This window comes from Bubalus bubalis, chromosome 12 (assembly GCF_019923935.1).
Source record: "Bubalus bubalis isolate 160015118507 breed Murrah chromosome 12, NDDB_SH_1, whole genome shotgun sequence".
Lineage (NCBI taxonomy): Eukaryota > Metazoa > Chordata > Mammalia > Artiodactyla > Bovidae > Bubalus > Bubalus bubalis.
The window spans coordinates 95,839,436-95,865,650 of record NC_059168.1 but is presented as its reverse complement, the minus strand read 5'-3'; the positions used below and the strand labels follow the sequence as shown (position 1 = coordinate 95,865,650).

Sequence of the window (26,215 nt, the reverse complement as noted above, 5' to 3'; positions counted from 1 at the left end):
GTCATCTCTTCTGTTGTTGGAAGAGGGCATTTGCTATGACCAGCGTGTTCTTTTGGCAAAACTCTCTGAGCCTTTGCCCTGCTTCATTTGTACTCCAAGGCCAGACTTGCCTGTTACTCCAGGTATCTCTTGACTTCCTACGTTTGCATTCCAGTCTCTTATGATGAAAAGGACATCTTTTTTTGGTGTTAGTTCTAGAAGGTCTTGTAGGTCATCATAGAACCGTCCAACTTCAGCTTCTTTGGCATTAGTGGTTGGGGCATAGACTTGAATTACTGTGATATTGAATGGTTTGCCTTGTAAATGAACAGAGATCATTCTGTCATTTTTGAGATTGCACCCAAATACTGCATTCGGGACTCTCTTGTTGACTATGAGAGCTACTCCATTTCTTCTAAGGGATTCTTGTCCACAGTAGTAGATATAATGGTCATTTGAGTTAAATTCACCCATTCCGGTCCATTTTAGATTCCTGAAATGTTAGTGTTCACTCTTGTCATCTCCTGTTTGACCACTTCCTGTTTGCCTTGATTCATGGACCTAACATTTAGGTTCCTTTTGTGATATTGTTCTTTACAGCCTCAGACTTTATTTCCATCGCCAGTCACAACTGGGTGTTATTATCGCTTTGACTCTGTCTCTTCCTTCTTTCTGGAGTTATTTCATTTTTCATTCTTTCATCTTCATTCTTTCTGGAGTCAGTCTTTCTGAGAAGTCTATAAGAGTCCCAAATGTTCTGCCCATGATGGAGGTACTAGCTAATGCTACTTGGTCGTAATCATTTGGTAATATGTGAGGATGTCAAAGCAATTCAGTTCAGTTGTTCAGTTGTGTCCAACTCTTTCCAACCCCATGAATTGCAGCACGCCTCCCTGTCCATCACCAACTCCCAGAGTTTACCCAAACTCATGTCCATCGAGTCGGTGATGCCATCCAACCATCTCATCCTCTGTCATCCCCTTCTCCTCCTGCCCCCTATCTCTCCCAGCATCAGGGTCTTTTCCAGTGAGTCAACTCTTCGCATGAGGTGGCCAAAGTACTGGAGTTTCAGCTTCAGCATCAGTCCTTCCAGTGAACACCCACGACTGATCTCCTTTAGGATGGACTGGTTGGATCTCCTTGCAGTCCAAGGGACTCTCAAGAGTCTTCTCCAACACCACACTTCAAAAGCATCAATTCTTCGGCACTCAGCTGTCTTCACAGTCCAACTCTCACATCCATACATGACCACTGGAAAAACATGTTGCATGTCAATTATATTTTAATAAAGCCGAAAAAATATATAATACAAGCTCCAAATGTAAGCCACATTTACAATTTTAATTTTCTAGTAATCACATATTTAAAACGTTTCCAAGAAGTGAAATTAATTTTCATAATATGGTTTATCTAACCCTTATAGGAATTATTATCATTTCAATATGTAATTGATATAAAAATTATTAATGACATGTTTTTGTTATTTTTTGGATCATGTTTTCAATATCTAGTGTTTATATGCTATTTACAGCACAGCTCAGTTCAGACTAGCCACATTTCCAAGAGGCTTCCCCGGTGACTCAGAGGTAAAGAATCCCAACTGCCAATGCAGGAAGCTCAAGAGAGGTGGGTTTGATCCATGGGTCAGGAAGATTCCCCTGGAGGAGGAAATGGCAGTCCACTCCAGTATTCTTGCCTGGAAAATTCCGTGCACTGAGGAATCTGGCAGGCTACGGTCTGTGGGGTCGCAAAGAGTTTGACACAACTGAGTACACGCACACACACGCATTATAAGGGCTCAGTAACCACAAGTTTGGAAAGTGCAGCTGTAGAGTATAGCAACACATGATACAGCCACACAACGGATTTTACTGTGGATTCAGTTTATTCTCATGTAAACTCAGCTACCTAGAGTCCTTAGGAAACTTGGTGGACCTTGTAGATAGATGAGGTTTATCTCATTCAGTATTGATGTTTCTTAATTTTTGTAATTTTTAATAGAAGCTCTCTAACCTGTAGTAACATTTTCATCTGCCTTCTTAATCAGTATATAACGTAGTGGTCAGGGTATGGGATTCAAAGCCATTGTCTGGGTTTGCGTTCTGGCACTGACCATCAGGGTGATCTTGGATGAATTACTTCAGCCTGTGCTTTCCTATGTGTAAAACAAGGATAGGAACTTCCTATCTGGGTAGTTATAAAATTAAAATGAGAAAATACATGGCACCTGCTCCATAAATGTTTGTTTCTGTTGTTGCTAAATACTGTAACTCCAGCAGCTAGTATTGCAACCAATACTAGTGTTAATTCAGCAGTAATAGCATATTTTAGCCCTTTTCTGATAGCTCATGTAATTGTACCATGCTGTGAAACACTGATGCCCTCATGGGCTTATCAAAGTATCTAGGGACAGTTGACTTTATATTGTATGTTTTCTGACAACTTTGCAGTTTGAATTCTTTATACTCCCTATCCCTCGCCGCTTTCTTTTTTTTGTGTCTGCATCTCCACCATGGTGTATGTACTCTTCTCCCATTTCTTGATTGCTGCTTCTAATTTATACTCCTTAGAGTCATCACAGAGAACCCTTTACCTAAATAATAACAGCCTGACGCGCCATTCCCATTTTGACCCCCAGCTATGCTCCCACATGTTCTAACACATCACATTCTTTAACTGGCAGCTTCTTGACATACAGCTTCTGCTTCTACCATTTCCTTAGAAACGTCTTTCTCACTCTTCTCTTGATACCCTGCTTAATCTCAAAGACTTAAGTCCCTCATCATTTCTTCATTTGGCAAATATTTATGGAGTTCCAGACCCTGGGTATCAAGGATAAAATGGAGAACAAGAGAAATGCAATTGCTGCACTCAAAAAATTTACAGTTTGGTGGGGAAGAAGAAATTATCAAGTGTAATAGCACTTTGTAACTGGCTCATTTCACTTATCATTTGTATTCATTCATGCATTCAGTAAATATTTATTGAGTGTTTGCTATATACCAGGCATTTTGCTGGGTGTACAGTGGTGAGTGAAATAAGATACGGGTTCTCTTCCATGAATTCCACAAGCTAGTGAAGGAAATGGGCACATAATTCAAATAATTAAACCAAATTATGTTTGCTTAGAAGCTGACTTAAGTGCTCTGCAGGGAAGGAATGCCACTGTGAGAGCATCACCTGGGAACCAGGGGTGCGGGGGAAGTGGGGGAGTTCCCTCAGAAAGTGAGGCCCAAGGCATTTGGCAGATGGAACGGTTTGGCAGCGATGCTGTGGCAGGAGGAAGCGTGTAGTGGTCAGGGGACTTGAAGACACAGCAATAGAAAGTGACCCAGAGGGAGCCCAGACAGAACTATATGAAGGTCTTGTTTCTGCTTAAAAATTAGTGGGTATTTTCTCCCTAGAACTTTACCAGGGAATTTAGATTTAACTATTCCTGTCTGAGGTTGCTGTGGTTTGACAAGTCTTATGATGTTATTTATCAGTTTTACTTTCCATTTATGGGGGATGTGTTTTGGAGAAAAGGAAATCTTGGGAGTCTTAAAAATCTTTAACTCTGACTTCAAAGAGCTGAACTTCTGACTTCAAAGAGATGAACTTCTGAGCTGCAACCATCAGAATCTTTTTCTCTCTTGCTAATGCCTGACATACTCTTAATATTGATTCTCACCAAACTGAACAGCAAAGCTCAAGTATTGAGCATTCTAGATATTTCAGAATCGTGCATTATTTCATTTTTCATTTGAAAAGAGCAAACATTAGTCTGTCTCATGATCATACTTTAGTGTGTTTTGCATTTTCTGAAGATAAGAAATGAATTTCTACATTTGGTAGAAATCTGTGGTGCTCCCTGGAATGCTCCTGAATTTTCATTTATGAACTAAATGCCATCTATTTATGGGCTTACGGCTTCTGTCTCTTCATAAAAGCCATACTGCCGTTTGAACATAAAGTGAATGTCGGTCACCAATTCAGTGAGATAAAATTTTGTACTGAAAAATTTAGCTTTATTTGATAAGATATGAATAAGTGAAATTCATTTAATTGTACTCATTAAAGCTTTGGAGATAAATATTTCCCCCCAAAGGATCTCTTTTTGACAGCAGGCTCCATTTTACATCCGTTCATTATTTAAACTTTGATTCCTCTTTCAAACTCAATGGTACTTCAAAGGACCTGCTCTATCCATGTCAACCCAGCTCTTAAAATTGAGCCTCTTATTGTAGATCCAGTTGTCCTATACTTGTTTGTGAGTGTTTTGACCATTCTTCTCCCTCTGGTAGGGAGGGAGACACAAGACTCTTGATAGATAGTTAGTTCATCTTCTGTGTAATCAGAAACTTAAATGTGGTAGAAGAAATTTTGGCAAAATGAGAATCCTTCTCCATGCCAGGCACTGTGCAGTTAATTATGTCATTTAATCCTTATCAGGCCCTGTTGCAGTCGTTGTGGTTATTTCCTCCTTAATTCCAAAACCTGGTAGAGTAAATGACCACACGTGTGAATCAGGCTGGCTATGCTCAGAGGCTCTAGGACGAATGATTTTCTCTTTGTAGTGAAGTGAGAGGATTGCCCAGCCTTCTTTGTCTTGTTCCATATTTCTAAATTGTCCACAGTAAGAATGTGTTACCCTTATCAAAAATTTAGTTAAGTATTTTATAAAGAAGGGCTTCCCTTGTGGCTCAGCTGGTAAAGAATCTGCCTGCAATGCAGGAGACCTTGGTTTAATTCCTGGGTTGGGAAGATCCCCTGGAAAAGGGAAAGGCTACCCACTCCAGTATTCTGACCTGGAGAATTCCATGGATTTTATAAAGAAAGGAAAATGAAAGTTATACATATATATTGTGGGACATTTGGAAATTATAGAAAGTTATAAAAAAGTGCTCACTGCTTGAATGTTAACATAATCTTTATAAACATTTTGGTCCCTTCTAGTCTTTTTATATGTATGTAATTGAACATTTTTATATAGTTGTAATAATTTCTTATTGTGTTTTTTTTTTTCTCCATAAGAAAACTGAGATGCCGGTACTCACATCTTGATTAACTGTAAGAATGCCTCTTTTGTTTTCTCTTTCTCCTGGGCCTTCTTCCTTGTCTTGAATTGCAATCTCTACACATGTGCATTGCCTTGAAAACCCCATTTGGCTAACAGATACCAGTGTGACCAGCAAGAAAAAGAAAGCCTTATTACTTCTCCTCTTCTCATTAACATACACATCATTAATAATACCCACTATGTTTTTTTCATGGGTAGAGTGATTCAGTCTACACATTCATATATTCATTCATTTAACAAATATTTGTTAAGTACCTTATAAATGCCAGCCATTTTACTCTTTTTTTTTTCTTTTCATTTTACTCTTAAGTGAGAATGCAGAGACAGTAGAATCCTTGCTCTTTAGGAGAACATAGATGTATAAATAAGAAAAAGAGCAGTATGGTAAGTTATATGCAGAAGTAACAGCCAAGTTCTGTAAGAACTCAGGGGAGAATAACTTGAGATCCAAATGATTCTCCTAAGGAAATCAAAGAAAGCCTGTTATGAGTAAGAAAATGGAACTCAGACAGATTTGGCCACATAGCTCATTCTTGTTTGTGTTAGCATTAAAACCAGATCTGACTGGAAAACCCCTCTTCCTTCCACCAAACTGTCATGAAGAGGTGCACCATTTTCATCGTCTTGAAAGCTCTAGATATCTATAGTTGGCATATTTCTGAGTCAAGGACCTAAAGCTGCCTCTCTTTTTCTCTCCCCACTTCAAAATGCCACTAAATTCTAAAGTGATCAAAGTGTAATGAAAGAGAAGTAAGGAGACCTGAGTTCTCTGGAAACCGATTTTGCCACCATTTAATTAGGTGATCATGGCACCTTATTCTTCTTTGAAATAGGCATCTGTTTCTTATTTGTAAAAGCGAGGAGGTTGAAATAAATCTCTCTAAGCTTCTAATGTTTTATAAATACGTGTCGTGGTTTCCTTTTCCTTTTAGTGTATGTAGCATTTCTGTAAGTTTGTCGGAACAAGGACCTTGGGAAATCTTGACACGCCATGGCGTTGGCAGAGGGGTAGATGGGAGTGAAGAGTGAGGGCTCTTGACTGCCTAAGTTTGAATCTCAGCTCTGTCTCTTACCTGCTGTTTAATCTTGAACAAACCACTTAACCTCACTGAGCCTCAGTTTTGTAATTTGTAAAATAGTAATAATAACTCACACAGTTGGTAGGAAGACAGAGTGAGCTCATGTATCTAAAGCACTTTGCACAGTGTCTGGCACATAGTACTCAGTGAATGTAGCCAATGATACCAGTGGCTGTTGTACGGGTACTAATTTGGAGTCCTAAAGCAGTTTTAGAAGTCAGAATACCACAGTAGCTTCTTTTATTCATGATTCCTGTGTACAGGCACAGAGAAACCAATACCCATGGCTAGCATATGGAATTTTAGTCATTTCCCCCCTTATATGTTCAATTACGGGTTTGGTAGGGGAGCCCTGTTTACTGCTAAACTTTGATGATGACCCAGAGAAGACTTCCATTAATTTGTAAAACTGGGTGAACCATTCATTCTTTTCCTTGCTGTGTTCCCAGTGCTCAGGACAGACTATAGCATAGCCTAGGCATTTCAGTTGCTTTTTGAATGAATACATGGTATCACACTTTATATTCAAGAACTGGGGGAGAAGAGCACTTGGCGCAGTGAGTCTTTTGGCTTTCAGAGCTTAGCCTGTGACATTTGCCGAGTTTGTTTTGAGGGGGTTTGGGGGCGTCCCATGACAATCAAAGCAGAATTCTTCTGATACCAATGATTGGCTTTCCGCTTTGATCAATAGACTTATTATTTGCCCTTGAAACCTCTGTGGTGCTAGGGACTCACAGACATTCCTCAGGATGATTTACACAGCAGTGAATAATCTGCTGTCCATCGCTGGCTTCATCAGTGTCTTCCCTGTTCATAAACTCCCCGAGGCTCAGCGGGCCCCAAGGCTAGAGCGCAGCAGACACATTCACCCCAGTTGGCACATAGAGCATGCCGCCCAGTTTCACTGCTGCTTTGTTGCTCCAGTATGCACCCACGATTTGTCTTCAGGGTTGACCTAACTGTTGAAGTTATTTTCCATCAGACTTTATTATCATTACTACCACTTATTTTTCTACCTCTGTTATATGCTAGGCACTACATATATCATCTCATCGAAACTTCACAGCCACATCTGGTTAATTGTACCGTTTTTGTAGAAGTGGAATGTGAAGGAGATGAAGCTTATTCTCTGAACTCACATAGCCCACGAGCAATGCGGCTTCAGTTTAAACTCAAGTCTCTTTGGACACAAAGCCCTTAGCTATTACCCTATGATATTTTCCTCATCCGAAGGGCTTTTTTCTGCTTCTGCAAGTGTTTTGTGTTGAAGTTGGTGACCTTTTGCAAAGATTGGTAAGTTTCCCATACCACTCAGAGATGAATTTAAAAAAATTTTAACAGCATTGCAAACACATGAAATTTATAGTGACAAACATAGCCAGATTACTTTCTTGTTATCCATCCATTGAGTAAATTTACAGTTCCCATTAATTTTAATCTGTCCTTATTACCTGTTTTATATAATAAATATCTCTCAGTCATGACAGACTGAGTATAGATCACCTGAAGTAGGCTCTCTCTCAATAAGCAGAGTTGCAGCTAAAGATTTGTGCATTAATTGGGAAAATTGCAAATCAGGTAGTCAGTGAAATAATTCATTGTCACATCCAATCAATAAACTTTGTAAATCAACTCATTTAATTCAAAAAATGATCTATATAGATCAAGCAACCAATTAAACAATTAGCATACACTTTGCAATTAATTAATTTAAGCATCAATCATATCATTTAAACTCCAAATTTAAGCCACAGAATTTAGGCGCCTACCTCCTTGTGAACTATTAGGTTCAAATTCTCAGTGCTAGCAGATGTGCAATTTCACGATTGAACTTTGGTGCAGGGTATCTTCAAGTGTTTTAGTTATTTCAGTGTTAAATTTTCTTTATGTTGGTGCAGTTTCCCACTCTTTTTCAGCAAATTGACTTTTTATTTTCCTCAAAGGAGGAGTGTCAGTTCTAAACTGGGCAGAGCTGGTGTCTGGGAGTACTGACTGGACGTTCTAGGGAAGTGAGACAAGTCCAAAAGTGTTGATAGTTGAGAAGCTTAGTTATCTACATCAGGATAAATTGGGTCATTTGCTTTTACTGTGTTAAGTGTCCTTGGTGTTTAGAATCAGATCTATCAAGAGAGCCTGATATTCTTCAGAAAAAGGAGAACTGTAAAGACTGTCTTGGTTACCCTGAGCACTTCTTCTGAGCACAGATATTTTCTTAATCCTGAACATAAATCAGAGGCCTCTGACTCCCTTCAAATAATTTTTTCTCCGTTATAGTTTTGTCTCTCTTTTATGGTATTTATTTTATTTACACTTATAGCTAATGTAGTACTTCCTTTCCCCTGCTGCTATTCACTAAACTTCCTTTGAGGGTCTATACTCAATCTCATCTTTGATCTCAGGCATTAAGTCCCATGTCTTATATATAACAGATGCTCCTTAAATATTCACTGGAAGAGTAGAGCAGTATTAACATTCTCACCTCATACTGTGTCTCTCCTCCTTTGCACTGCCATGTATGTGTTTTCTCTTTATCAGAGGAAGCAGGGTTTGGGAGATGTCACTGTGTCCAGGCTTCGGGGTGAGGAGCAGCAGTGTCCCGGTTGGCTTGCCGTCCTCCATACCTCTGGTCTCTGCATCCCTCCCGTATCTTGGTGTTCACTTACCTTTTTGATTTTCCCTACAGTGACAACGTCAGCGCCTACTGCCTGCATATTGCCGAGGATGACGGGGAGGTTGACACAGACTTTCCCCCACTGGATTCCAACGAGCCCATTCATAAGTTTGGCTTCAGTACTTTGGCCCTGGTTGAAAAGTATTCATCTCCTGGTCTGACATCCAAAGAGTCGCTCTTTGTTCGCATGTGAGTATTGATGCTGTTACTTATCTCAGTATCTTACCTCTACCTTTTAGGGTTTTGGATTTGATTTTGGTTTTCTTATCAAATGAATGATATTTGGTATCTGGAGAGTCAACATGAAATGATGACTTCCAGAGAGATGGGGACAATATTTGCATTGTATTCCAATCCACTGCACCTGGGGTAAATTGTATTAAGTCTGTCTCAAAAGTTATGTCTATGTACAAAAGCCCCTGGAAATATTGGGGCACTTCGGACCCTATGAAGGAAAAATTTGATGTTTTCCTCTTTCTCATCAAGGAATCCAAACTGAAAATGTGTGTTGCAGTCACTTCTCTTTTGTGATTTAAAATATTTCTTTTTCTCTCCAATTTTGTTCAAATCAAATTTGATTTTCTTCTTAGTTGCTCTCCTTTAGTCTGAGCAGAGGTTCTTAACCTTAGCTGTGCCTTTGGTAGTCTGCTAAAGCCTACAGAAGCTCTTCTCAGAAAAGTGTTTGTAAATGCAGAGAATGATATTCACAGACGACAAGAAAGTCCCATTATATTTAAATAGTTATCAAATTATTAAACAAATTTGTGATATACTTATATGTACTGGCTTTATCAATACGTTAAATGACAAGATCCAGAGGCAGGTTTAACAGTAACGCCTGAGGCCTTTCATTCCAAGCCAGTAATAGGTGTAAATGGCACTTGAGACATCTGCCGCCGCTGTAATGGCACTGTCTGTGGTTTCCGTTCATGACAGTCACCAGTGCTACTCATAGGACTGATTTGTTGACCACCTTCATAATTCCAGGAAATGCTAAATATCAGACGTTAGTTAAAATAAAAATGTGGTTTTTGTCCACTTGTGTAGAGCACCTGAGTCTCATACATATGTCCTGGTTGTTAGGGGAAAACCTGCAGCGTCTTCTCAGTTTAAGCTTTTCTAACGGAGGCCGTGACACTGCCCCTCCTGGCCATCTCCTGGGGACAATAGCGGTCCCTTTGGCACCCCCTGCTGTTAGTAATCAGCAAATGCACTGTCAAGAAGAGGGATCCCTTTAGAGGGCTTTCCCCTGTCTTTTAAAAGCATATTGCCTTTGTTTCAGAATTTTTACTAAAAATAGGATTATGCTACCTAGGATATACGAGTATTTTGGATGTTTCTACCCTTGAGCAAAGAAAGGAACCTGAGTGCCTGGGAGTGAGCCGGGGGTAACTCTTCATGGTCATTTCATCCGTACCATGAAGTCATGTTTGGTGTACATAGCAAGGATTTTTCCTTCTTTTTACATTTTGGAGGCACTAAAACAACAACTTTAAAGAATATTTAAAGTAGTTTAAAACTTATCCAATGATTCCTCCATCCCTGTATAATTATTTTCATTTTTGTATAATCATTTCCACATGTATATATATATATTATACTTTGGGTTCTAGCATACATATTGTGTCATTTTTACTTAATATTATATTCCAAATATTTTGATATCCATTCTTAATTCCTGCAATCTACATTTATTATGTAATGTCTCAGACCTTTGGTAAAAACCTGCAGCTACTTTTCTAACAAACTGTTGATCAGCAAAAATTAAGGGGCTACAGAAACACTCATTTTTATGCTGTTCCTTTTTGTGCTTCATGCAAAGGCAATTCTGTGTAAATGTACAGTTGACTGTGGTTTGAAAATCTGAAAATCAGTCCATCCTTATTATAAAAAAATTTTTTTTACAATTGTAATTATATTGATGTTCATATTGTATAAAATAACTCATTTAATAATGTAGTACTTTGATTTTGCAGGGAAAAAAAAGTCAAAGAGACAGCCCCTTATTCTCATGGAGCTTTCTGTCTAATGGGGTGACGGTTGTCAAACAAAGCATTCAACTGTGATGAGCAATACAACAGAACAATGTATGAGATGAACCAGATGCCTGTCACAGGGTGTTTAGATGGTTTCCTTGATTTGGTTTTAATAAGGGACTCTTTAAAGATAGTCCGTACCTATATCCTTTTTGTTTCTGTTGAATAACTTCCTTAGGAAGATTCCCTCTGAGTAGAATTATTGGTCAAGGTAAAAAACATCTTCAGATTCTCACTTTGCATTGACATACATAGCCTTCTGAAGATGTATCCATTACAGTGCTACCAATAAAATTCATAAAACCATCTTTTCAGTCTTACCATCACAAAATGTGATGTGTGCATGCTCAGTCACGTCCAACTCTTTGCAGCCCCATGGGCTATAGCCTGCCAGGCTCCTCTGTCCATGGAATTTTCCAGGCAAGAACACTGGAGCGAGTTGCCTGTCATTTCCTGTTCTAGGGGATCTTTTCGACCCAGGAATGAAACCCACATCTCTTGTGTCTCCTGCATTGGCAAGAGGCTTCTTTACCACTAGCACCACCTGAGAAGCCCTAAGATGTCATTAGGATTTTTTTTTTTAAGATGTATGTAGTGGAATTTCAATAGCAGTAGCTTCTGCTTGGAATTCTGTTGTTTATTAATAAGTCACCAGAAGCATTATTCTCATTAGCATACAGTGTTTTCTACATAAATACTAAGATATGATCATAGTAGTCTTTTGATCTGAAAGTCCTTTCTAAAACAAGCACTTTAAAAAGGAAAATTAATCCTCCTGAAACTTCAGTGTTTGCTCAAAGTTGTTTTATTATAATGTTACTTAAACACATACAGATATAAAATGCTAGCTACAAATTCCATATCTTTATGCAACTGAAACAAAATTATAAATTAAATGCAAATAAAACTATAGCATTAATAAAATACAAATTAACAACATTAATGCAACAGATGATGTTTTGTTGAAATTAAACCACTGATGTTGGGTTTAACGGGTGTTAAATGTTTTACTTGTCAACTTGAATTTCTGATTTTCATAAGAAACATCAGATTATCATATTATTATTTGTCCTTTTAAGCAATGAATGTATTTTTAGGTATTAGTCCATTATTTTAATGGGTCAGTTGACTTACAGTGGTGCTGCTGCTAAGTCGCTTCAGTCATGTCCGACTGTGCGACCCCATAGACGGCAGCCCACCAGGCTCCCCCGTCCCTGGGATTCTCCAGGCAAGAACACTGGAGTGGGTTGCCATTTCCTTCTCCAGTGCATGAAAGTGAAAAGCGAAAGTGAAGTCACTCAGTTGTGTCCGACTCTTCGCAACCCCACGGACTACGGCCTACCAGGCTCCTCCGTCCATGGGATTTTCCAGGCAAGGGTACTGGAGTGGGGTGCCATTGCCTTCTCCAGAAGGTAACCATAGACAAATACGTAAATGAGTGGATGTGGGCTTGATTGGTTGACTCTGGCCTCATATGTTTTGGCTTCCCAGGTGGTACTAGTGGTAGAGAACCCGCCTGCCAGTGGAGGTGATGTAAGAGACATGAGTTTGATCCCTGGGTCAGGAACATTCCCTTATTTCTTGTTCACCTCTGTCTAATGAAGGTTAAGGGGCTCTTCCAGGTATTTCTCTTACAAGCAATGACTCAAGGCTCCCCCAGCTGGATGGAGAATGGGAAACCTGGAAAACTGGAAGTGGCCTGTATCTTTTTCTCTCTATTGCTGTTTAAGTCACTATATACATCTATCTGTATAACTTTTTGCTTTTCAGTGAAAATCATACATACATGATTTTCACTGAACTAAAAGCACAATTTTTAAATTCTGAAACTCAAGACAGCCTGTGAATGCATCTGTTGACCTTGGGGACCCTTGAACCTTGGGTAGGAAATACTCCTGTCAGAAAATTAGCTCAGGCCCTGGTATGTAGGAAGTACTACATGGTTACGATTTGTTATTTTTGTCAGAGATTTGTCAGTCTGAATAATTCACCCTAAGGTGGGTATGGGGTGTAACTTTTCTTTGGGTTATTTTTTATTGCACAATTAATTCATGTCCAGTATAGAAAAATTAGAGAATATGTTTCTTCATATAAAAGAAAGTTTCAAATTTCTCCTTGTTCCATCATGCAAAGATAATGACTTATTATATTACATAATGATTTACATTTAAAAAGAGGAGCTAGTTAACTTAAACGAATCCCTAATTGGAAAAGCGTTCTGTGAAAAAGAATGTGGAGGTGGGTGTTCTTACTGAATTGAGACTACACTGGTCTTTTCCTCCCAGGCCCTTGGGCCCCAGGAATCCCCTGGAAATAGAGTTGTCATTAGGGGAAGGAGAATGGATTACTCTTAACGAAGTACAAATTAGGAGCCTGTTAGTGAACACTGCCTCCTTTACCAGATCAGCAAGCGGATTTCTAAGGTATCCATTGTTCTTGATTGATTTTGGACAGAGCCAAAATATATGTATAAACAGGAGTCCCTAACTTGCTGACAGCTAGCTTCTCTGAGCCTAAGCACTAAAGTTGACTGTCAGGAGTATGGGAAGGGAGAAGTGGGGGACAGAGAGCTGGGTGAGGTAACCCCTAATACTAGTTGGGCTAGATCTCAGCTGATTTTCAACATCCAAAGAAGTGCTCCTTACCAGCAATGACCAAGCCAAGGCCTGCTAGGCCATTCGTTGGACAGGTCAGACGAGGAGTGGACAGGAGAGGAACTCACGTTGTCCATCTCTTCCCATCCCCCAAAAGTCAAAGTGTCAGTTGCTCAATTGTGTCCTACTGTTTGCGACCCCATGGACTGTAGCTCACCAGGCTCCTCTGTTCATGGGATTCTCCAGGCAAGAATACTGGAATGGATTGCCATTCCCTTGTCCTGGGGATCTTCCTGACCCAGGGATCAAACCTGGATCTCCTACATTTCAGGCAGATTCTTTACCACCTGAGCCACCAGGGAAGCAGTTAGCCCCCAGCTAATTCCATCAGAATTTGTGACACTGAATTGAGTTTAAAAAATGGCGATGACAAAAGCAATGTGTGTGGTGTCATTGTATTACCTCTGTTGACATTATTATTTCACACTGGCATCCTACTCTGGGTGGGGAAGAAGAGCTTTAAGGGAAGAAAAATCAAAAACAATAAAACAGAATTCTCCTAAATCAGAAGTCAGTTAATTAAATTGCCCTGCCTATATATGTGTTTTACTTGGGCTTCTCTGATGGCTCCGTTGGTATAGAATCTGCCTGTAATGCAGGAGACCTGGGTTCAATCCCTTGAGTCAGGAAGATCCCTTGGAGAAGGGAATGGCAACCCACCCCAGTATTCTTGCCTGGAGAATTCCATGGACAGAGGAGCCTGGTGGGATACAGTCCATGGGGTCGCAAAGAGTCAGACACGACTGAGGGACTAACACTTTCATATGTGTTTTACTTTCGGTGTTTAATATATCAGGTGGAAATGGGAAAGGGGCTGTTTTAACCAAAAGCTGCAGAGCATATAGAGTTCAGTTAGGATTTTGCTGTTTGGGAAATGGACCACTGGGTCAGTGTTGGAGGGCCTTGTACCAGAAGCTGGGTTGCCTTGGGCAATGTGGCCCAGAGGGCTCCCAAAGATGGCTGTGGCTTCTCTTGTCTGCATAAAAAGAAAAGTTAGCTGCTTTTTCAGGAGGTATGCCCTAGATTAATTGTTCTTTCTGTATGAGGGCTTTTCAAAAAGGGTCTCGGTGGTTTTAGTATACTTTCTTTACAGTGTACCCCAAGTGACCAGACCTTTATGAAAAGATATCATTAGTTTGAAAACTCACCTGCTCTTACGTGATATTGCCTTGATAGTCTGGAGAGGAGGTGGTGGGGGCGGGGAGGGATGAGCATTTTTGCACACTCAGTTTGGTGCCCCTCATAGCTTGTTATCTCATTTATTCCTTATAAGCAACTCACCTGTATAAGCTGAGGATCAGAGACAAGTAGTTACCCAAGGTCAGACAGTTTGGTAAGGAGCAGGGCTAAAATAGGGCAGGGAATTTTTAAAAAAAGATGCCTGTGTTCTTTGTAATCAGGCCTGACAATATGTCTGTAAATTATCCTAGTTATTTATTGTTTGCTTGAGTCATAGAGGACCAACTGTGTGTTGTTTCTTTTCATTCTGTTGTATTAGCAAACATTTTCATTGTCCAGATTGTCCTCATGTATGGAAACGTAACATATGCAGCCTGTTTAATTTTGTATTTGTAAATCTGACTTGATTTCCTTTTTGGCAACAGCTACTGTCTAGAGAAAAGAAAAGATTTTTCTTTGTGTCTGTTTAAAGTGACAGGAATATTGGAGCAAGTAATAAAGATGGAAAGCATTAATTACATACTTCTAAGAATTTAAAGGTCAGACAAGCTAAATATGTATGTTTTGCTCCCTGGAATGTCTGTCTGTTGAAATGGTGCCAGGATAGCTTTGTTCCTACAATAAGAGCCCATATTTTAGATAACCATCAAGTTACTCTGGTATCCAAAAATTATACCAGACTGTTGCTTCAGTTGCTATGAATCTTAAAAGTTTGGGACTCACGTTTCTGACATTAATGTGATTTGTTTCATGATCCACCCGCTTTGGCCATGTTTAGTTACTATGTCTCATTTTGATTTCCTCTGTTCTCCCCTCAGCTTATGTTGGAGTCTGTCAGCTGCTGCTATGTACATGTCAGGCTAGTGACTTGTAATGTTTATTAATACAATGTCAGTCTTGCTGTTGAAAAAAACGTGATGCTTTCTCAGAAGGTTGCGGTAGAACGAAGCGTTTGATTTCCAGATCCTGTCTGCACTGCATGGTGAATACATTCTCAGATGTTATGCAGTTCACTGACCTGACAGTTGTGGACCCCCGCCTGGGACCCCATTTCAGCAGGACATATCTGAACAGAAACAGTTTGCAAAACTTTACACACTTAAACTCCTGCCAAGGCAAACTGTTAGCCACTTGAGTTTGTTATAAATACCCAGTGGCAGTGGTTGGAAGTAGCCCATGGTGTGTTTTATATTCTGAACTGAATGTGAATGTCTTTGCGGTTATATAGAGTAGTAAATAATTGAGTTTGATTAGGGAGAGGGACCTCATTATCCCCCACCTGTGCCCAGCTGGAAGGGGAGGGTCGAAATGAAGCCATTAGCTGTCTCTCTTACTGGCATCTCAAAGAGCTCAAATACATCTGTGTCTTATTTTCTTTTCTGGCACAATCAGTCGAGCAAGCTAAGCAGGCATGACCGGATTTGGCAAGTCCCAAGGACTCTGGCAAAGACACACAAGGAGAAGGCGGAGGGGCAGTCATTTTGGCTTCTCACTGCCCATTAGTCTAGTGAGTTATGTTTTTGGAAAATGTCTGTTTTGAAAAAGAGTACTTTGTCCAATGTCAAACATCACATACGCACACCATACACTTTGATCTTTAAAAAAAAGATTTTTGTCAGTGCAAGGGGAACCAAAATGTGGCATTCACACTAGCGTAAACTCTCTTTATGGATAAAGTAATATACCCGAAGGACTTGCTTTAAAGCGGGCATGCTGCAGTTATTACAAGGCTTTCTCCCGCTCATATATTTTCATTTTCTACCTTGAAGTGCTCGAGAATGAACATGCATGGAATTGGGACCAAAGCAGGCTGGGAACCAAAGGGTTGCGTCTTCATCAGGATTATGAACCGGTCAGGGCTAGAGGAGGGGGCACTGCTCCTGTCAGCCTCGTCCCACCTCCACAAACTAAGGCTGTGGCTCAGGAAACCAGGACCTTCTCCAGGGGCTTTCAGAAAGGGGTCTTGTGGGTCACATGCTGAGTCTGAGAGTTGGGACATGTACAGTAAAACTGAATTTGTTACAGTGGAAGTTGACCTTCACCATAGACTGGTCAGTGGTTCCAATCTGGAAGATATGTTCCCTTAAGTCTCTTTTTCCCCTGAGTTCCCCAAACTCCCTTGGCTATAGGGAGGTTTCAAACACAGGCTTTGGGGTCTGGCAAACCTGGGTTCAAGTTCTGGTTCCTCCACTTGTTAGCTGCGCAACTCCCAGCACGTGTCTCAGTCTCGCCGGACCTCAATTTCCTCCATTATAAAATGGGACCTATGATAGCACCCACCTTTCCTGGGAGGATTAAATGAACAAAATCCATATTCAATAAATGTCGACTATTGTCACTTTCTCATCATTGTATATATCACTTCTTTGTATGAAGAAAAGCTGATAGTGGTATTTTGTGTCCTAAGTCACTTCAGTCACGTCCAACTCTTTGCAACCCTATGGACTGTAGCCCTCCAGGCTCCTCCATCCATGGGATTTTCCAGGCAAGAGTACTGGAGTGGGGTGCCGTTTCCTTCTCCAGGGGATCTTCCCATCCCAGGGATCGAACCCAGGTCTCTTACATCTCCTGAGTTGGCAGGTGGGATCTTTACCACTAGCATCACATGGGAAGCCCAATGGTTGTACTATCTATTGCTTATTAAGTATTTTTTATGACAAGTATTATGTTAACTATTTTAGAAGTATTTAGATGTAAGCTGTTATGGAAAAACCTGAATGAATGTTTTGGCCGGCCCGGTATTTAGCCCTGAAAACAATGTTATAGTCTGAGAATTATGCTTTTTTTGTAGATGAGAAAACTTTAACTTAGGGAGATTATATCACTTACCCAAGGAAGGCAGAGCTCGGACTCCAAAGCAGGCTCTATTCTGTAACTTGCTGTGCTCCACTGCCTTCTGGTGTTGCCACCATTTTTTCAGTGTGATGTAGAGATAAACAACTACGTTTTGAGATATCTCCACTAAGAAGCTTCTCTGATGCACTCCCACCCCTATCTGCTGGGTTAAATGCCTCTGTGTTTTGGCAGCATTCTGAGCTTGCTTTCATCTCTGTGCTGATCACGCAGAACTGTAATTCTTTACTTCTTTGTCTTTCTCTCCTGCTGGACTGTGCTATTAATACCTGGGTTAGGGACCATATTGTTGATCTCTGAATCCAAAATAGTGTCTTGAATAGATGACTGACCTCAGGTATGTTCCCTAATGTCTCCAGCCTCAGTTTCGGCAAAATGGATATAACAATGGTGTTTATTTTAGGGTAGAATAAGTTAATGCACACCTGAAAGGCCTGCCACAGCACCCGGCACAGACTACATGCTCAGTAAGTAGTAGATGCTACTATTATTGTTGTATTTGTTGACTAATAACCTCTTATCTGGGTCTGCAGATCCAGATGCTCTTAATAAATCTCACTGGATTTCTCTACCTTGTCACCATGATTTTTGACTTCCACCAACCCCATCCAAAGTGGAGTTAAACTGAGGTGGAACACAGCTACTTCTCCAGTTTATTCTCTTAAAAAGGAAAACCTTGAAACCGGAGCCCAGGGGCCCCATCTTTGAGCTTTGGGGGATTTCAGTGCCTGGGCTAGAAGCTCCGCACTGATGAGATCCAGTGCACCACCATGCCCAGCCGATTGCACATTGTAGTGAAACTGTGTTATCAGTTACGAGGGTTGAGATCCATCCCCCCAAATAAGCACCATCTGCTGGGGGTTTAGGGGAGACGGGCTGAATGGGGCCTCTTCTCTTGGGGCGAAGACTTGGGATGAGGAGAATACGCGAGAAAGAACACTGCAAGCTCCTTCTGCTGCTTGCCAGCCTTAGTTCCAGGTGCTCTGCACTTGTCTGTTTTATCCTTCTGACAATTCTGTAGACATGTGGCCTCCTCATTTCCTGGACACAGCTGAGGTTCCCACGTGTTAAGACGAAACTTTAGTTAGCCATGGAGCCAAGATTTGAACCAAAGGGTACTGAACTCCCAGCCCATGTGTTTTCCTCTCCAATATGTTGCCTTCCAACTTGCGTTCTGATTCCAGCTCAGCCCCTCTAAGTAGAATCTGAGCTTCTTGGATACAGACCTGTGCTCCTCCTTCTTCACTGTCCCCCACCACCTCTAGGTTAATGTCTAGTGCAGAAATGCTTGTGTCAGGTTAATGCAGGTATAAAAACTTGCCTCTGGTAACCAGGTGGCTTTGCACTGGGACAGAGCTGAATTCCTCAAGTGAGTAATCTTTTTTTAAAATGCCCATATGTTTTTTTCAGTGGTTACGAGACTTGACAGGGCCTAAGCTGGAACTGACTGAAGCATTCCTGGCAGCTTTCAGTCAGCTCCCTGAGGTGGCGCCTCGTCCTGAACCCACCACCAGCAGCCCAGGGGGCTGTGGAAGGGCAGCTGCTTCTGTTCAGTGCCCGCCCCTAGAATGCCCTGCACGGGCAGAAGAGAAGCCATCTGTCCACGAGGGAGGAGCAGTTTCTGAGCTGAGAGTGGGTTTGTAACCCATCCATCTGTCCATCCACCCGCCTGTCTGTCCAAGGCCGAGTCATCCCCAGCACAGGTCACCACCCTGAGACTGGAACGCAGTGCCGTGTGGAAGGGAGGCAGGGCTGGCACCTTCCTGCCTGCTGCACACATTTCCCCCTGAGATCATCCTCTCCTCCGTCTCAGACGCAGTGCCCAACATTAAATAAAGGCAGCTTTAAAGGATGTATTTCAATAGACATCTTAGAAAGCCCATAAAAAACCCTGGATATGAAGAAATGAGGCATAAAACCCAGACTGTTTGGAAGTCAAGCTGAAAATTGTGGTAGCAAGCCTCCATATCCATTTATTAAATGGGAGCATCACATAACAGTTGCACCTCCATGGATTCTAAGAAGCACCTCGATCCGGTCCCCTTGGTGTCTTAGAAACATTTTAAGTCCCGTAGACTTGGGACAGGATCCAAGGTTGGCGTTCTGTCTGGCAGGAGAGGAGCAAGTGGAGTGCGAGGCTGACCCAAGGAAACTTTCATTAAGTCCGGCTGAGCACGCAGGACGCAGGGGTCACAACCTCTTTCTCCTTTAAAAGGTGCTGGTTTTCGCCGCTGCCGAGCCCCTGCGCCAGCGCCCGCACACTGGAGAAGGCACATTCCGCGCTGAGCCTGCCCCTTCCCTCCACTGTTGTTTTCATTTTCCTCTCATGAACCCTGCTACCCTGGCTGCAGCGCGGAGGCTGTAAAGGAAGATGGAGAGCCGAGTTACCTCAGAATGATCACTATCGTTAACATTCACGGGTGGTTCACTTATCATTCCTGACTGCACAGACATGGCAGCCGCTCGGAAGCGTCCGCAGGTGTAGCATGGTGATACATATTACATTGTGCCACAATGGATTTATGTATTCTGTAACAAAAGAAAAGTGTAATGAAAAAATACAGAAGGTAATCCTTTATTCCCCCACCACGCAATTTATCAGTAATGCCGGTGGATGATAAGCGTCAGGGATTTCCTCTGCATGCTTTAACCTTGTCACCCAGGTACGTTTTGGTAAAATGACAGAAAAATACAGACGAGGGATTTTCCTCCGTTCAAAAATCTTTTTAAAAGGACACTTTTAATTTATGGAAGTTAGACCCAACACAAGGCCTCCTTTCGAGCTTTTAGTCCGCCTTTGCTGAAAAGATAAACGTATGGTTGTGAAATAATGCTATCAGCCAACAGCAGATTAGGCGAGAACCGTGAGCAATTTACAAGCCAACTGAAATCTACAAGAGTTGAGGTGAAACCTAGAGCAGCTGGAAGTTTGCAAGATGCAGCCCAAGACTAGTTTGCAAGTACCCGAGAACTGGTGTTCCCTTTTAGGTCCTCCTCATCCATCGCCCAACATATTGTCACAGATGGAGCGCATACTGACTTCCGAGGAGAAAGCAGGGGAAGGCAGGTCTGAACGCGGACGATTGGCGTTTGTTCCAAACACACGCTGGCCTGGCGCCAGAGCAAATACCCACAAGTTTATAAATGCATCAGGCACTTTACATTTCAGAACTCTTGCCAAAGTATCACTTACTACATCGCTCCCTAAATATAGTTTTCAAAAAAAAAAAAAAAAGAGCTATTTCTTATTTTGCTTTGATCAGTAAAATAAACTTTTAAAAATTGTTCTGGGATGGGGTCCAGCTTCTGAGGTAAAGAAACGGCCGGGGCTCAGGCATGATTCAGTAACAGAGTGTTCAGTAAAATTAGCTTGACAGTTCTCAGGCCTGCTGTTCGATAGCAAAAACTTGACCAAGTTAAAATGGATGATCGTGCTGGCTAGACCAGCATCGGGTTTTGCTTTTTAACAAATGGAATGTCAAGGATTAAACAGCAAGCCGTATGGAGAGGGAAGGGGGTGGAGATGTCTTTGTATTAGGGAAGCAAATTGGGTTCTTGGTTTTGAGAACAGCTCCCATCCCCCGTGGAAAGCCAGCCACCTGGTTGGTTCCAAGCTGGGTTGAAGGCCCCTTCCCAGCCTGTCCTTCCATTGGGAAGCTTTTCCGTGGCTTAGCTTGGGGCTTGGCTTTTCTTTCCGATTTCTTGTCAGTATGAAGTTCTGCCATGTTTTTTGGCTGTGTTCCGTTTTGAGATTCTTGGTGGGGAAGTGGGAAGGCAACCAAACTCCTTGTGGCAATTCCCATGTTCCATAGTTGGAAACTTGGGTCCCATTTGTTACGTGAGCTGCTTGGAATCGGCCTGTTTTGTTTCTGTGCCCAAGCATAGTGAGTAATGTTTGTGGTACTTGCTCTTGCAATTAACGGTCTTAGTGAAGTTATATCTCACCCAGGGATGGGCTGCTTTTTCAAGGGTACTTGCTCCTTACCAGTTTTTTTTTTCCTGTCTAGATGACCCTTGCACCCCAAGTGTGATTGGCTAGAAGCTTATAAGTAGTGTTACTATTTTGTCTTGTGATTATTTACTCCAGCTAATATTTTGCTTGACCTTCTAGGACTAAGTAGATTAAAACATGACTACTGAAGTATACACAGACTGTGGGTTGTTTTTTTTTAATTAATGCTTCTTTATTTATTTGTTTGCCAGCTAGGAGGAGTCTTTGTTTTCCTTATTCTGAATTGCTTTAGGCTATCATATCCACCCCTGTGCCCCCCACATTGGGTTTCCCAAGTGAAAGCGTTAGTCACTCAGTTGTGTTCTACTCTTTGCGACCTATGGATGGTAGACCTCTAGGTTCCTCTGTCTATGGGATTCTCCAGGCAAGAATACTGGAGTGGATAGCCAGTCCCTTATCCAGGGGATCTTCCCGACCCAGGGATCGAACCTGGGTCTCCTACATTGCAGGCAGATTCTTTACTGTCTGAGCCACCAGGGAAACCCAGGCTTCCCAGGTGGCCCAGTGGTTAAGAATCCATCTGCAAGTGCAAGAGATACAGGAGACACGGGTTCAATCCCAGGGTCAGGAAGATCTTCTGGAGAAGGGACTGGCTATCCACTCCAGTATTCTTGCCTGGGAAATCTCATGGACAGAAGAGCCTGGCAGGCAACTATCCATAGGGGTGCAAAGAGGTGGACACGAGTAACTGAGCACACACGCATGCACCCCACATTTCCCCTCCGGGGCTCCATGAGCTTTAATGTCATGGCTGTATCTGCCTGCAGTGACACCTACTGACACAAGCCACGTGTATCATTTGTTAGACCTTGCTATAGGACTTTGCTAGTAGCCCACACAGACCAATTGGATTCATTTTAAGATAAACAGAAAAATCTTCCCTAATTCTGCCCTCTCTTTCACTTGAAACTGTTCATATTAGAATGCTTTTCTCTCTCTCTCATTAGAAGTAGGTTTATAACCCATTTTTTAATAATTGACACTTCAGTGTACACTTATACTTAAACTCAGTGAAGACTGCATTCACATCCCTTTGGCTGAATATCGGTGATGATTTAATATTTGTCTTTTCCTGCAGAAATGCTGCTCATGGATTCTCCCTTATTCAGGTGGACAACACAAAGGTCACCATGAAAGAAATCTTGCTAAAGGCAGTGAAGCGAAGAAAAGGATCCCAGAAAATTTCAGGTGGGACAGTTAAATCACATCCTGGCAGTAGAAGCTTAACACTTAGTTAAAAATGCTGGGTGTGGGTGTGCATGTAGGTGGGTGTTTGATGGCTGGCTGAATTGGTTCAGATATCATTGCTAGGTTCAGTTAGCAAATGTACAGCAGAAAGTGATTTTTAAGCTGCCCTTGGGCCCAAGGAAGGAATTGGGTCAGTGGCATATATGAGAATATTGTGTTCATGTCACTTATGGAAGCTTCTTCATTAATTTGTGATAGATTAAGACAAAGCTTCTTGAGCTAACTGTTGGTTGGTGTAAAGCTATGTAGAAAAACTGCTTTTAATTTCATGTCTTCACATAATTTTCCATGGAGGAAACTTCTGGTTGCTAGTGTTTGGGGTATGGAATAAAACATTTTTTCATTTTTATCAAATGAGAGCAACTGAAAAAAAAAAAAAAAAAACACCACTTTTTTTAAGAAATCACTCACACACAAGTAGCTGTTAATCACTAATTCCTTATTACCCAACTTTATATAAAATAAGCTGGTGGTATTAGCTGTAATATTTAAAGGGTACAAGAAAAGAAAATATTCCCAGTATTGAGAAATAGCTCAAAGATCTATTGTACCATAGCCAACTTTAGTATAAATCTGCTTATCTGTGACATGTCAAATATCTGAGCTTTGTAAACAGATGAGACTTCTTAAACACCTTTGGCTTATGTTTCAGAAAGGCCAAAAAAGCGTGGCTCAGGTTGAAGAAAATAGTTTTGCATTCCTTTTAAGGGGAGGAATATAATCTGTTCCAGATTTAATTAGCTATCTTCAGATGAAAGCTGAAGTTTTAATAAAAGTTAGAAGAGATAACACAGTGAAGGACACGGATGAGCTGTCTCAAGGCCATATTCCAGGGGAACGATAAGAGCTGTAAAAAATGGCAGAGGAGAGCAATTGAATGGAGCAATGAAAATCTGATTCTCATAAAAAAGAGAGAGAGAGAGAGATGCTGGTAGGGGCGGTTGTAGATGAGACCTGCTAGCGTCTGCAAGCAATTTGGATGCTTGCCAGGAGTCATTGTTCACCCTCGGCTGTGGCGGCTCCGTCCAGATGTGCCAACTGCACGTTTCGGCTTTTGCCAGCTGACTGCGCCGTTTGATAACCAGCTCTCTGGATGCCCATCACTGGCCGCAGAGATAGAATTAAATGATGATGATCTTCCCACAAGTTGGGAGAGGAAACAATGCATATAAATCTTGATTTCATCTCAGCATGAGAAGTCTTTATCCATCATCACTCATAATGAACAAGTCGTTAGCTGGAATGAATGGTGTTCTGGTTTTTCCAAACACCTCTTTTGTTCATTTTTTGGGTGACTTTTATCCATTGCGTGGGGGTCAAACCTCTTTGCATTTAAGAGATGATTGAAGAGGCATAGCCTCTCCTTCCCAGGGGAAGGTAGATATTTGGGGGGTTCTAGGTGCCAATCTAATAGCATTTAAACAGCTTCAGTTATTTACAAATGTTAAAGAGCATTCATCTACCTTTAGGATTCTGGTCTTTTCCTCTTGTTTTTGTTCCTAAATTTTTTGTATACTAGTTTATGACATATTTATTATATTCTAAGATAGCTTTATTCTGAATTGCCCAAGAGGAGGTAGAACTAACTTTTTTCACCTTAATAGAAATTCTGCTGTTGCAGATTTTTTTAGACCATGAAAGCTCATGAACTCACTGCTGTAAGCTGAACCAGTGTCTTTCCCTCTGTCTCCAGCGTCCCTGTCCAATTCCAGACCTATTTATCTGTGTCCATCTCCAGCAACCACGGTTATCATACACACATTTATTTATGTTCACCTTTGTGCACACATCCCTGCTGTTTCCATCAGAATCTTTGCCGTATCACTGGTGAAGAGTTTGGACTTGTCTGAAGAACAGTGATCTGCATTATTTATTCCTTTTCATACTAGAGAAGTCAATTGAGATTGATGCATTTACATAAATTACTGTCCATTTTCTTGATCCAAAAGGCTTTTAAAAATAAGAACCTCTTTCTGTTGCTTTGTTAAGTCTGGTCTCAGGAAATAGAAGGATCTCCAGTTTGGAAACTGGATGTTTATTTAAGGTTAGCTTGATAAAGGCAGGGTATGTTCTGTGTCTTTGAACTTTGTATTGTGTAGTGGATTTGTTTTGGAGGACAGTTAATGAAGAGGAAAATCCTCCTGTCATAGAGAGAAACACAAGTACATTTACTTAAAAAAATAAAGTCTGTTAGTGCTCACAGTTGGCTATGAAGTACTTGTTACTTACCCATCCTGACACCTAAACTTAGTCATGAACTTGGTGGCAGGAGATGCCAGGTTAGAGACCCTCATTCTGCCCTTCCTAAGCCTCTCCCACAGGGACCTGCTCAGTCTTTGCAAGAAGGTGTCTGCCCTGCCTGGTGTCTGGCTCAGCCCTCTCTTCAAACAGCTTTCACCAGATTGAGCACAGAACAATATTTGTCTCCGCTACTCTTATTTAACTTAAAGTGAGAAGGGAGAAATACCACTTAAGATTAGACAACATGTTCCATGTAGGGTCAAGAGTTCTCACACTATTTGTGCATCAGTGGTTAGTTGTACTAGACCAGGGTTTCAGAATTCCTTTGCTGGGCTGACAGTGAACTTGAGCTGCTTCCTCACAGACCTTTAACATCACTCATCTGTTTTTTCCAACTGACCATACAACTCTCTGTTTAATGATAATAAATTGAGAACTTAAACTATTTCTTTATTAAATCAGGCTGTGGGCTTAATGACCATCCTAGTGTTTAAATACTCTGTTGCCCTTCCCTCTAGCATTCCCTCACCAATTTTCTTTTATTGAAAATCAGAAGATGGTAGATATTTGAGCAAAAGAATTCTTCTTGGTTTAGGTAAATAGCTTTGTCAATGGAAACCTTTAGGGTTTTATTATAAAATATTTTTGCTTTTTATGGATAGAATATCATTACAGACACTTGTAATGATCTAAAATTTTGACTTGCATTATTTGTAATTATTTCATCAAGTCATAACTATTTATGAACACTGCAGGGTTTTACTATTAATATTCATGTACTGAACTTATAGTAATCTTTTCACAGTGTGTTCCAGTCAGTTCTCTGCTAAGGCCCATTTTTTAAGCCCATTTTTAAATGTCTCTTTTAGATTCTCTCTCCGGCTTTTCATTTTATTACTGACCTACTTGACATTTGGAATCTACCTGCATTAGCAGAAAAATCCCTGCTGTTTAAGAAAATTATAAATGAATAATGTGGTTTTAGAAGAGTTAGGAGAAACTTCTTTACTAACTTTAAGTTGGGTGGGTATGTTTTCGACGTAATGAAGAGTAGCCTGTCAGATCCCTTTATTTAATCAGTAAAAAATACTAACCTGTGAGTAAAGGCTTTATTTAGTTCATCAAGTTCTCTTTTTATCAGGTTCATCCTCAAAATCAGTAATGAGCTTCTTAGTATTTTGTTGTTGTTTAAAATATTATTACC

At 41.0% G+C, this 26,215-nt stretch overlaps 1 protein-coding gene across 13 annotated transcripts in view; it reads left to right on the top strand.

Annotated features, from left to right (window-relative positions):
- The window catches only part of MAPKAP1 (MAPK associated protein 1), a 232,608-nt gene that overhangs the window by 115,952 nt on the left and 90,441 nt on the right, over window positions 1–26,215 (top strand). For all 13 annotated transcript variants that reach the window (XM_006049254.4, XM_006049251.4, XM_006049253.4 and 10 more), the window contains 2 exons: window positions 8,801–8,977; window positions 22,601–22,710. In XM_006049254.4, the coding sequence (XP_006049316.1) occupies window positions 8,801–8,977; window positions 22,601–22,710 (287 nt within the window). The remainder of the gene's footprint in view (window positions 1–8,800; window positions 8,978–22,600; window positions 22,711–26,215) is intronic.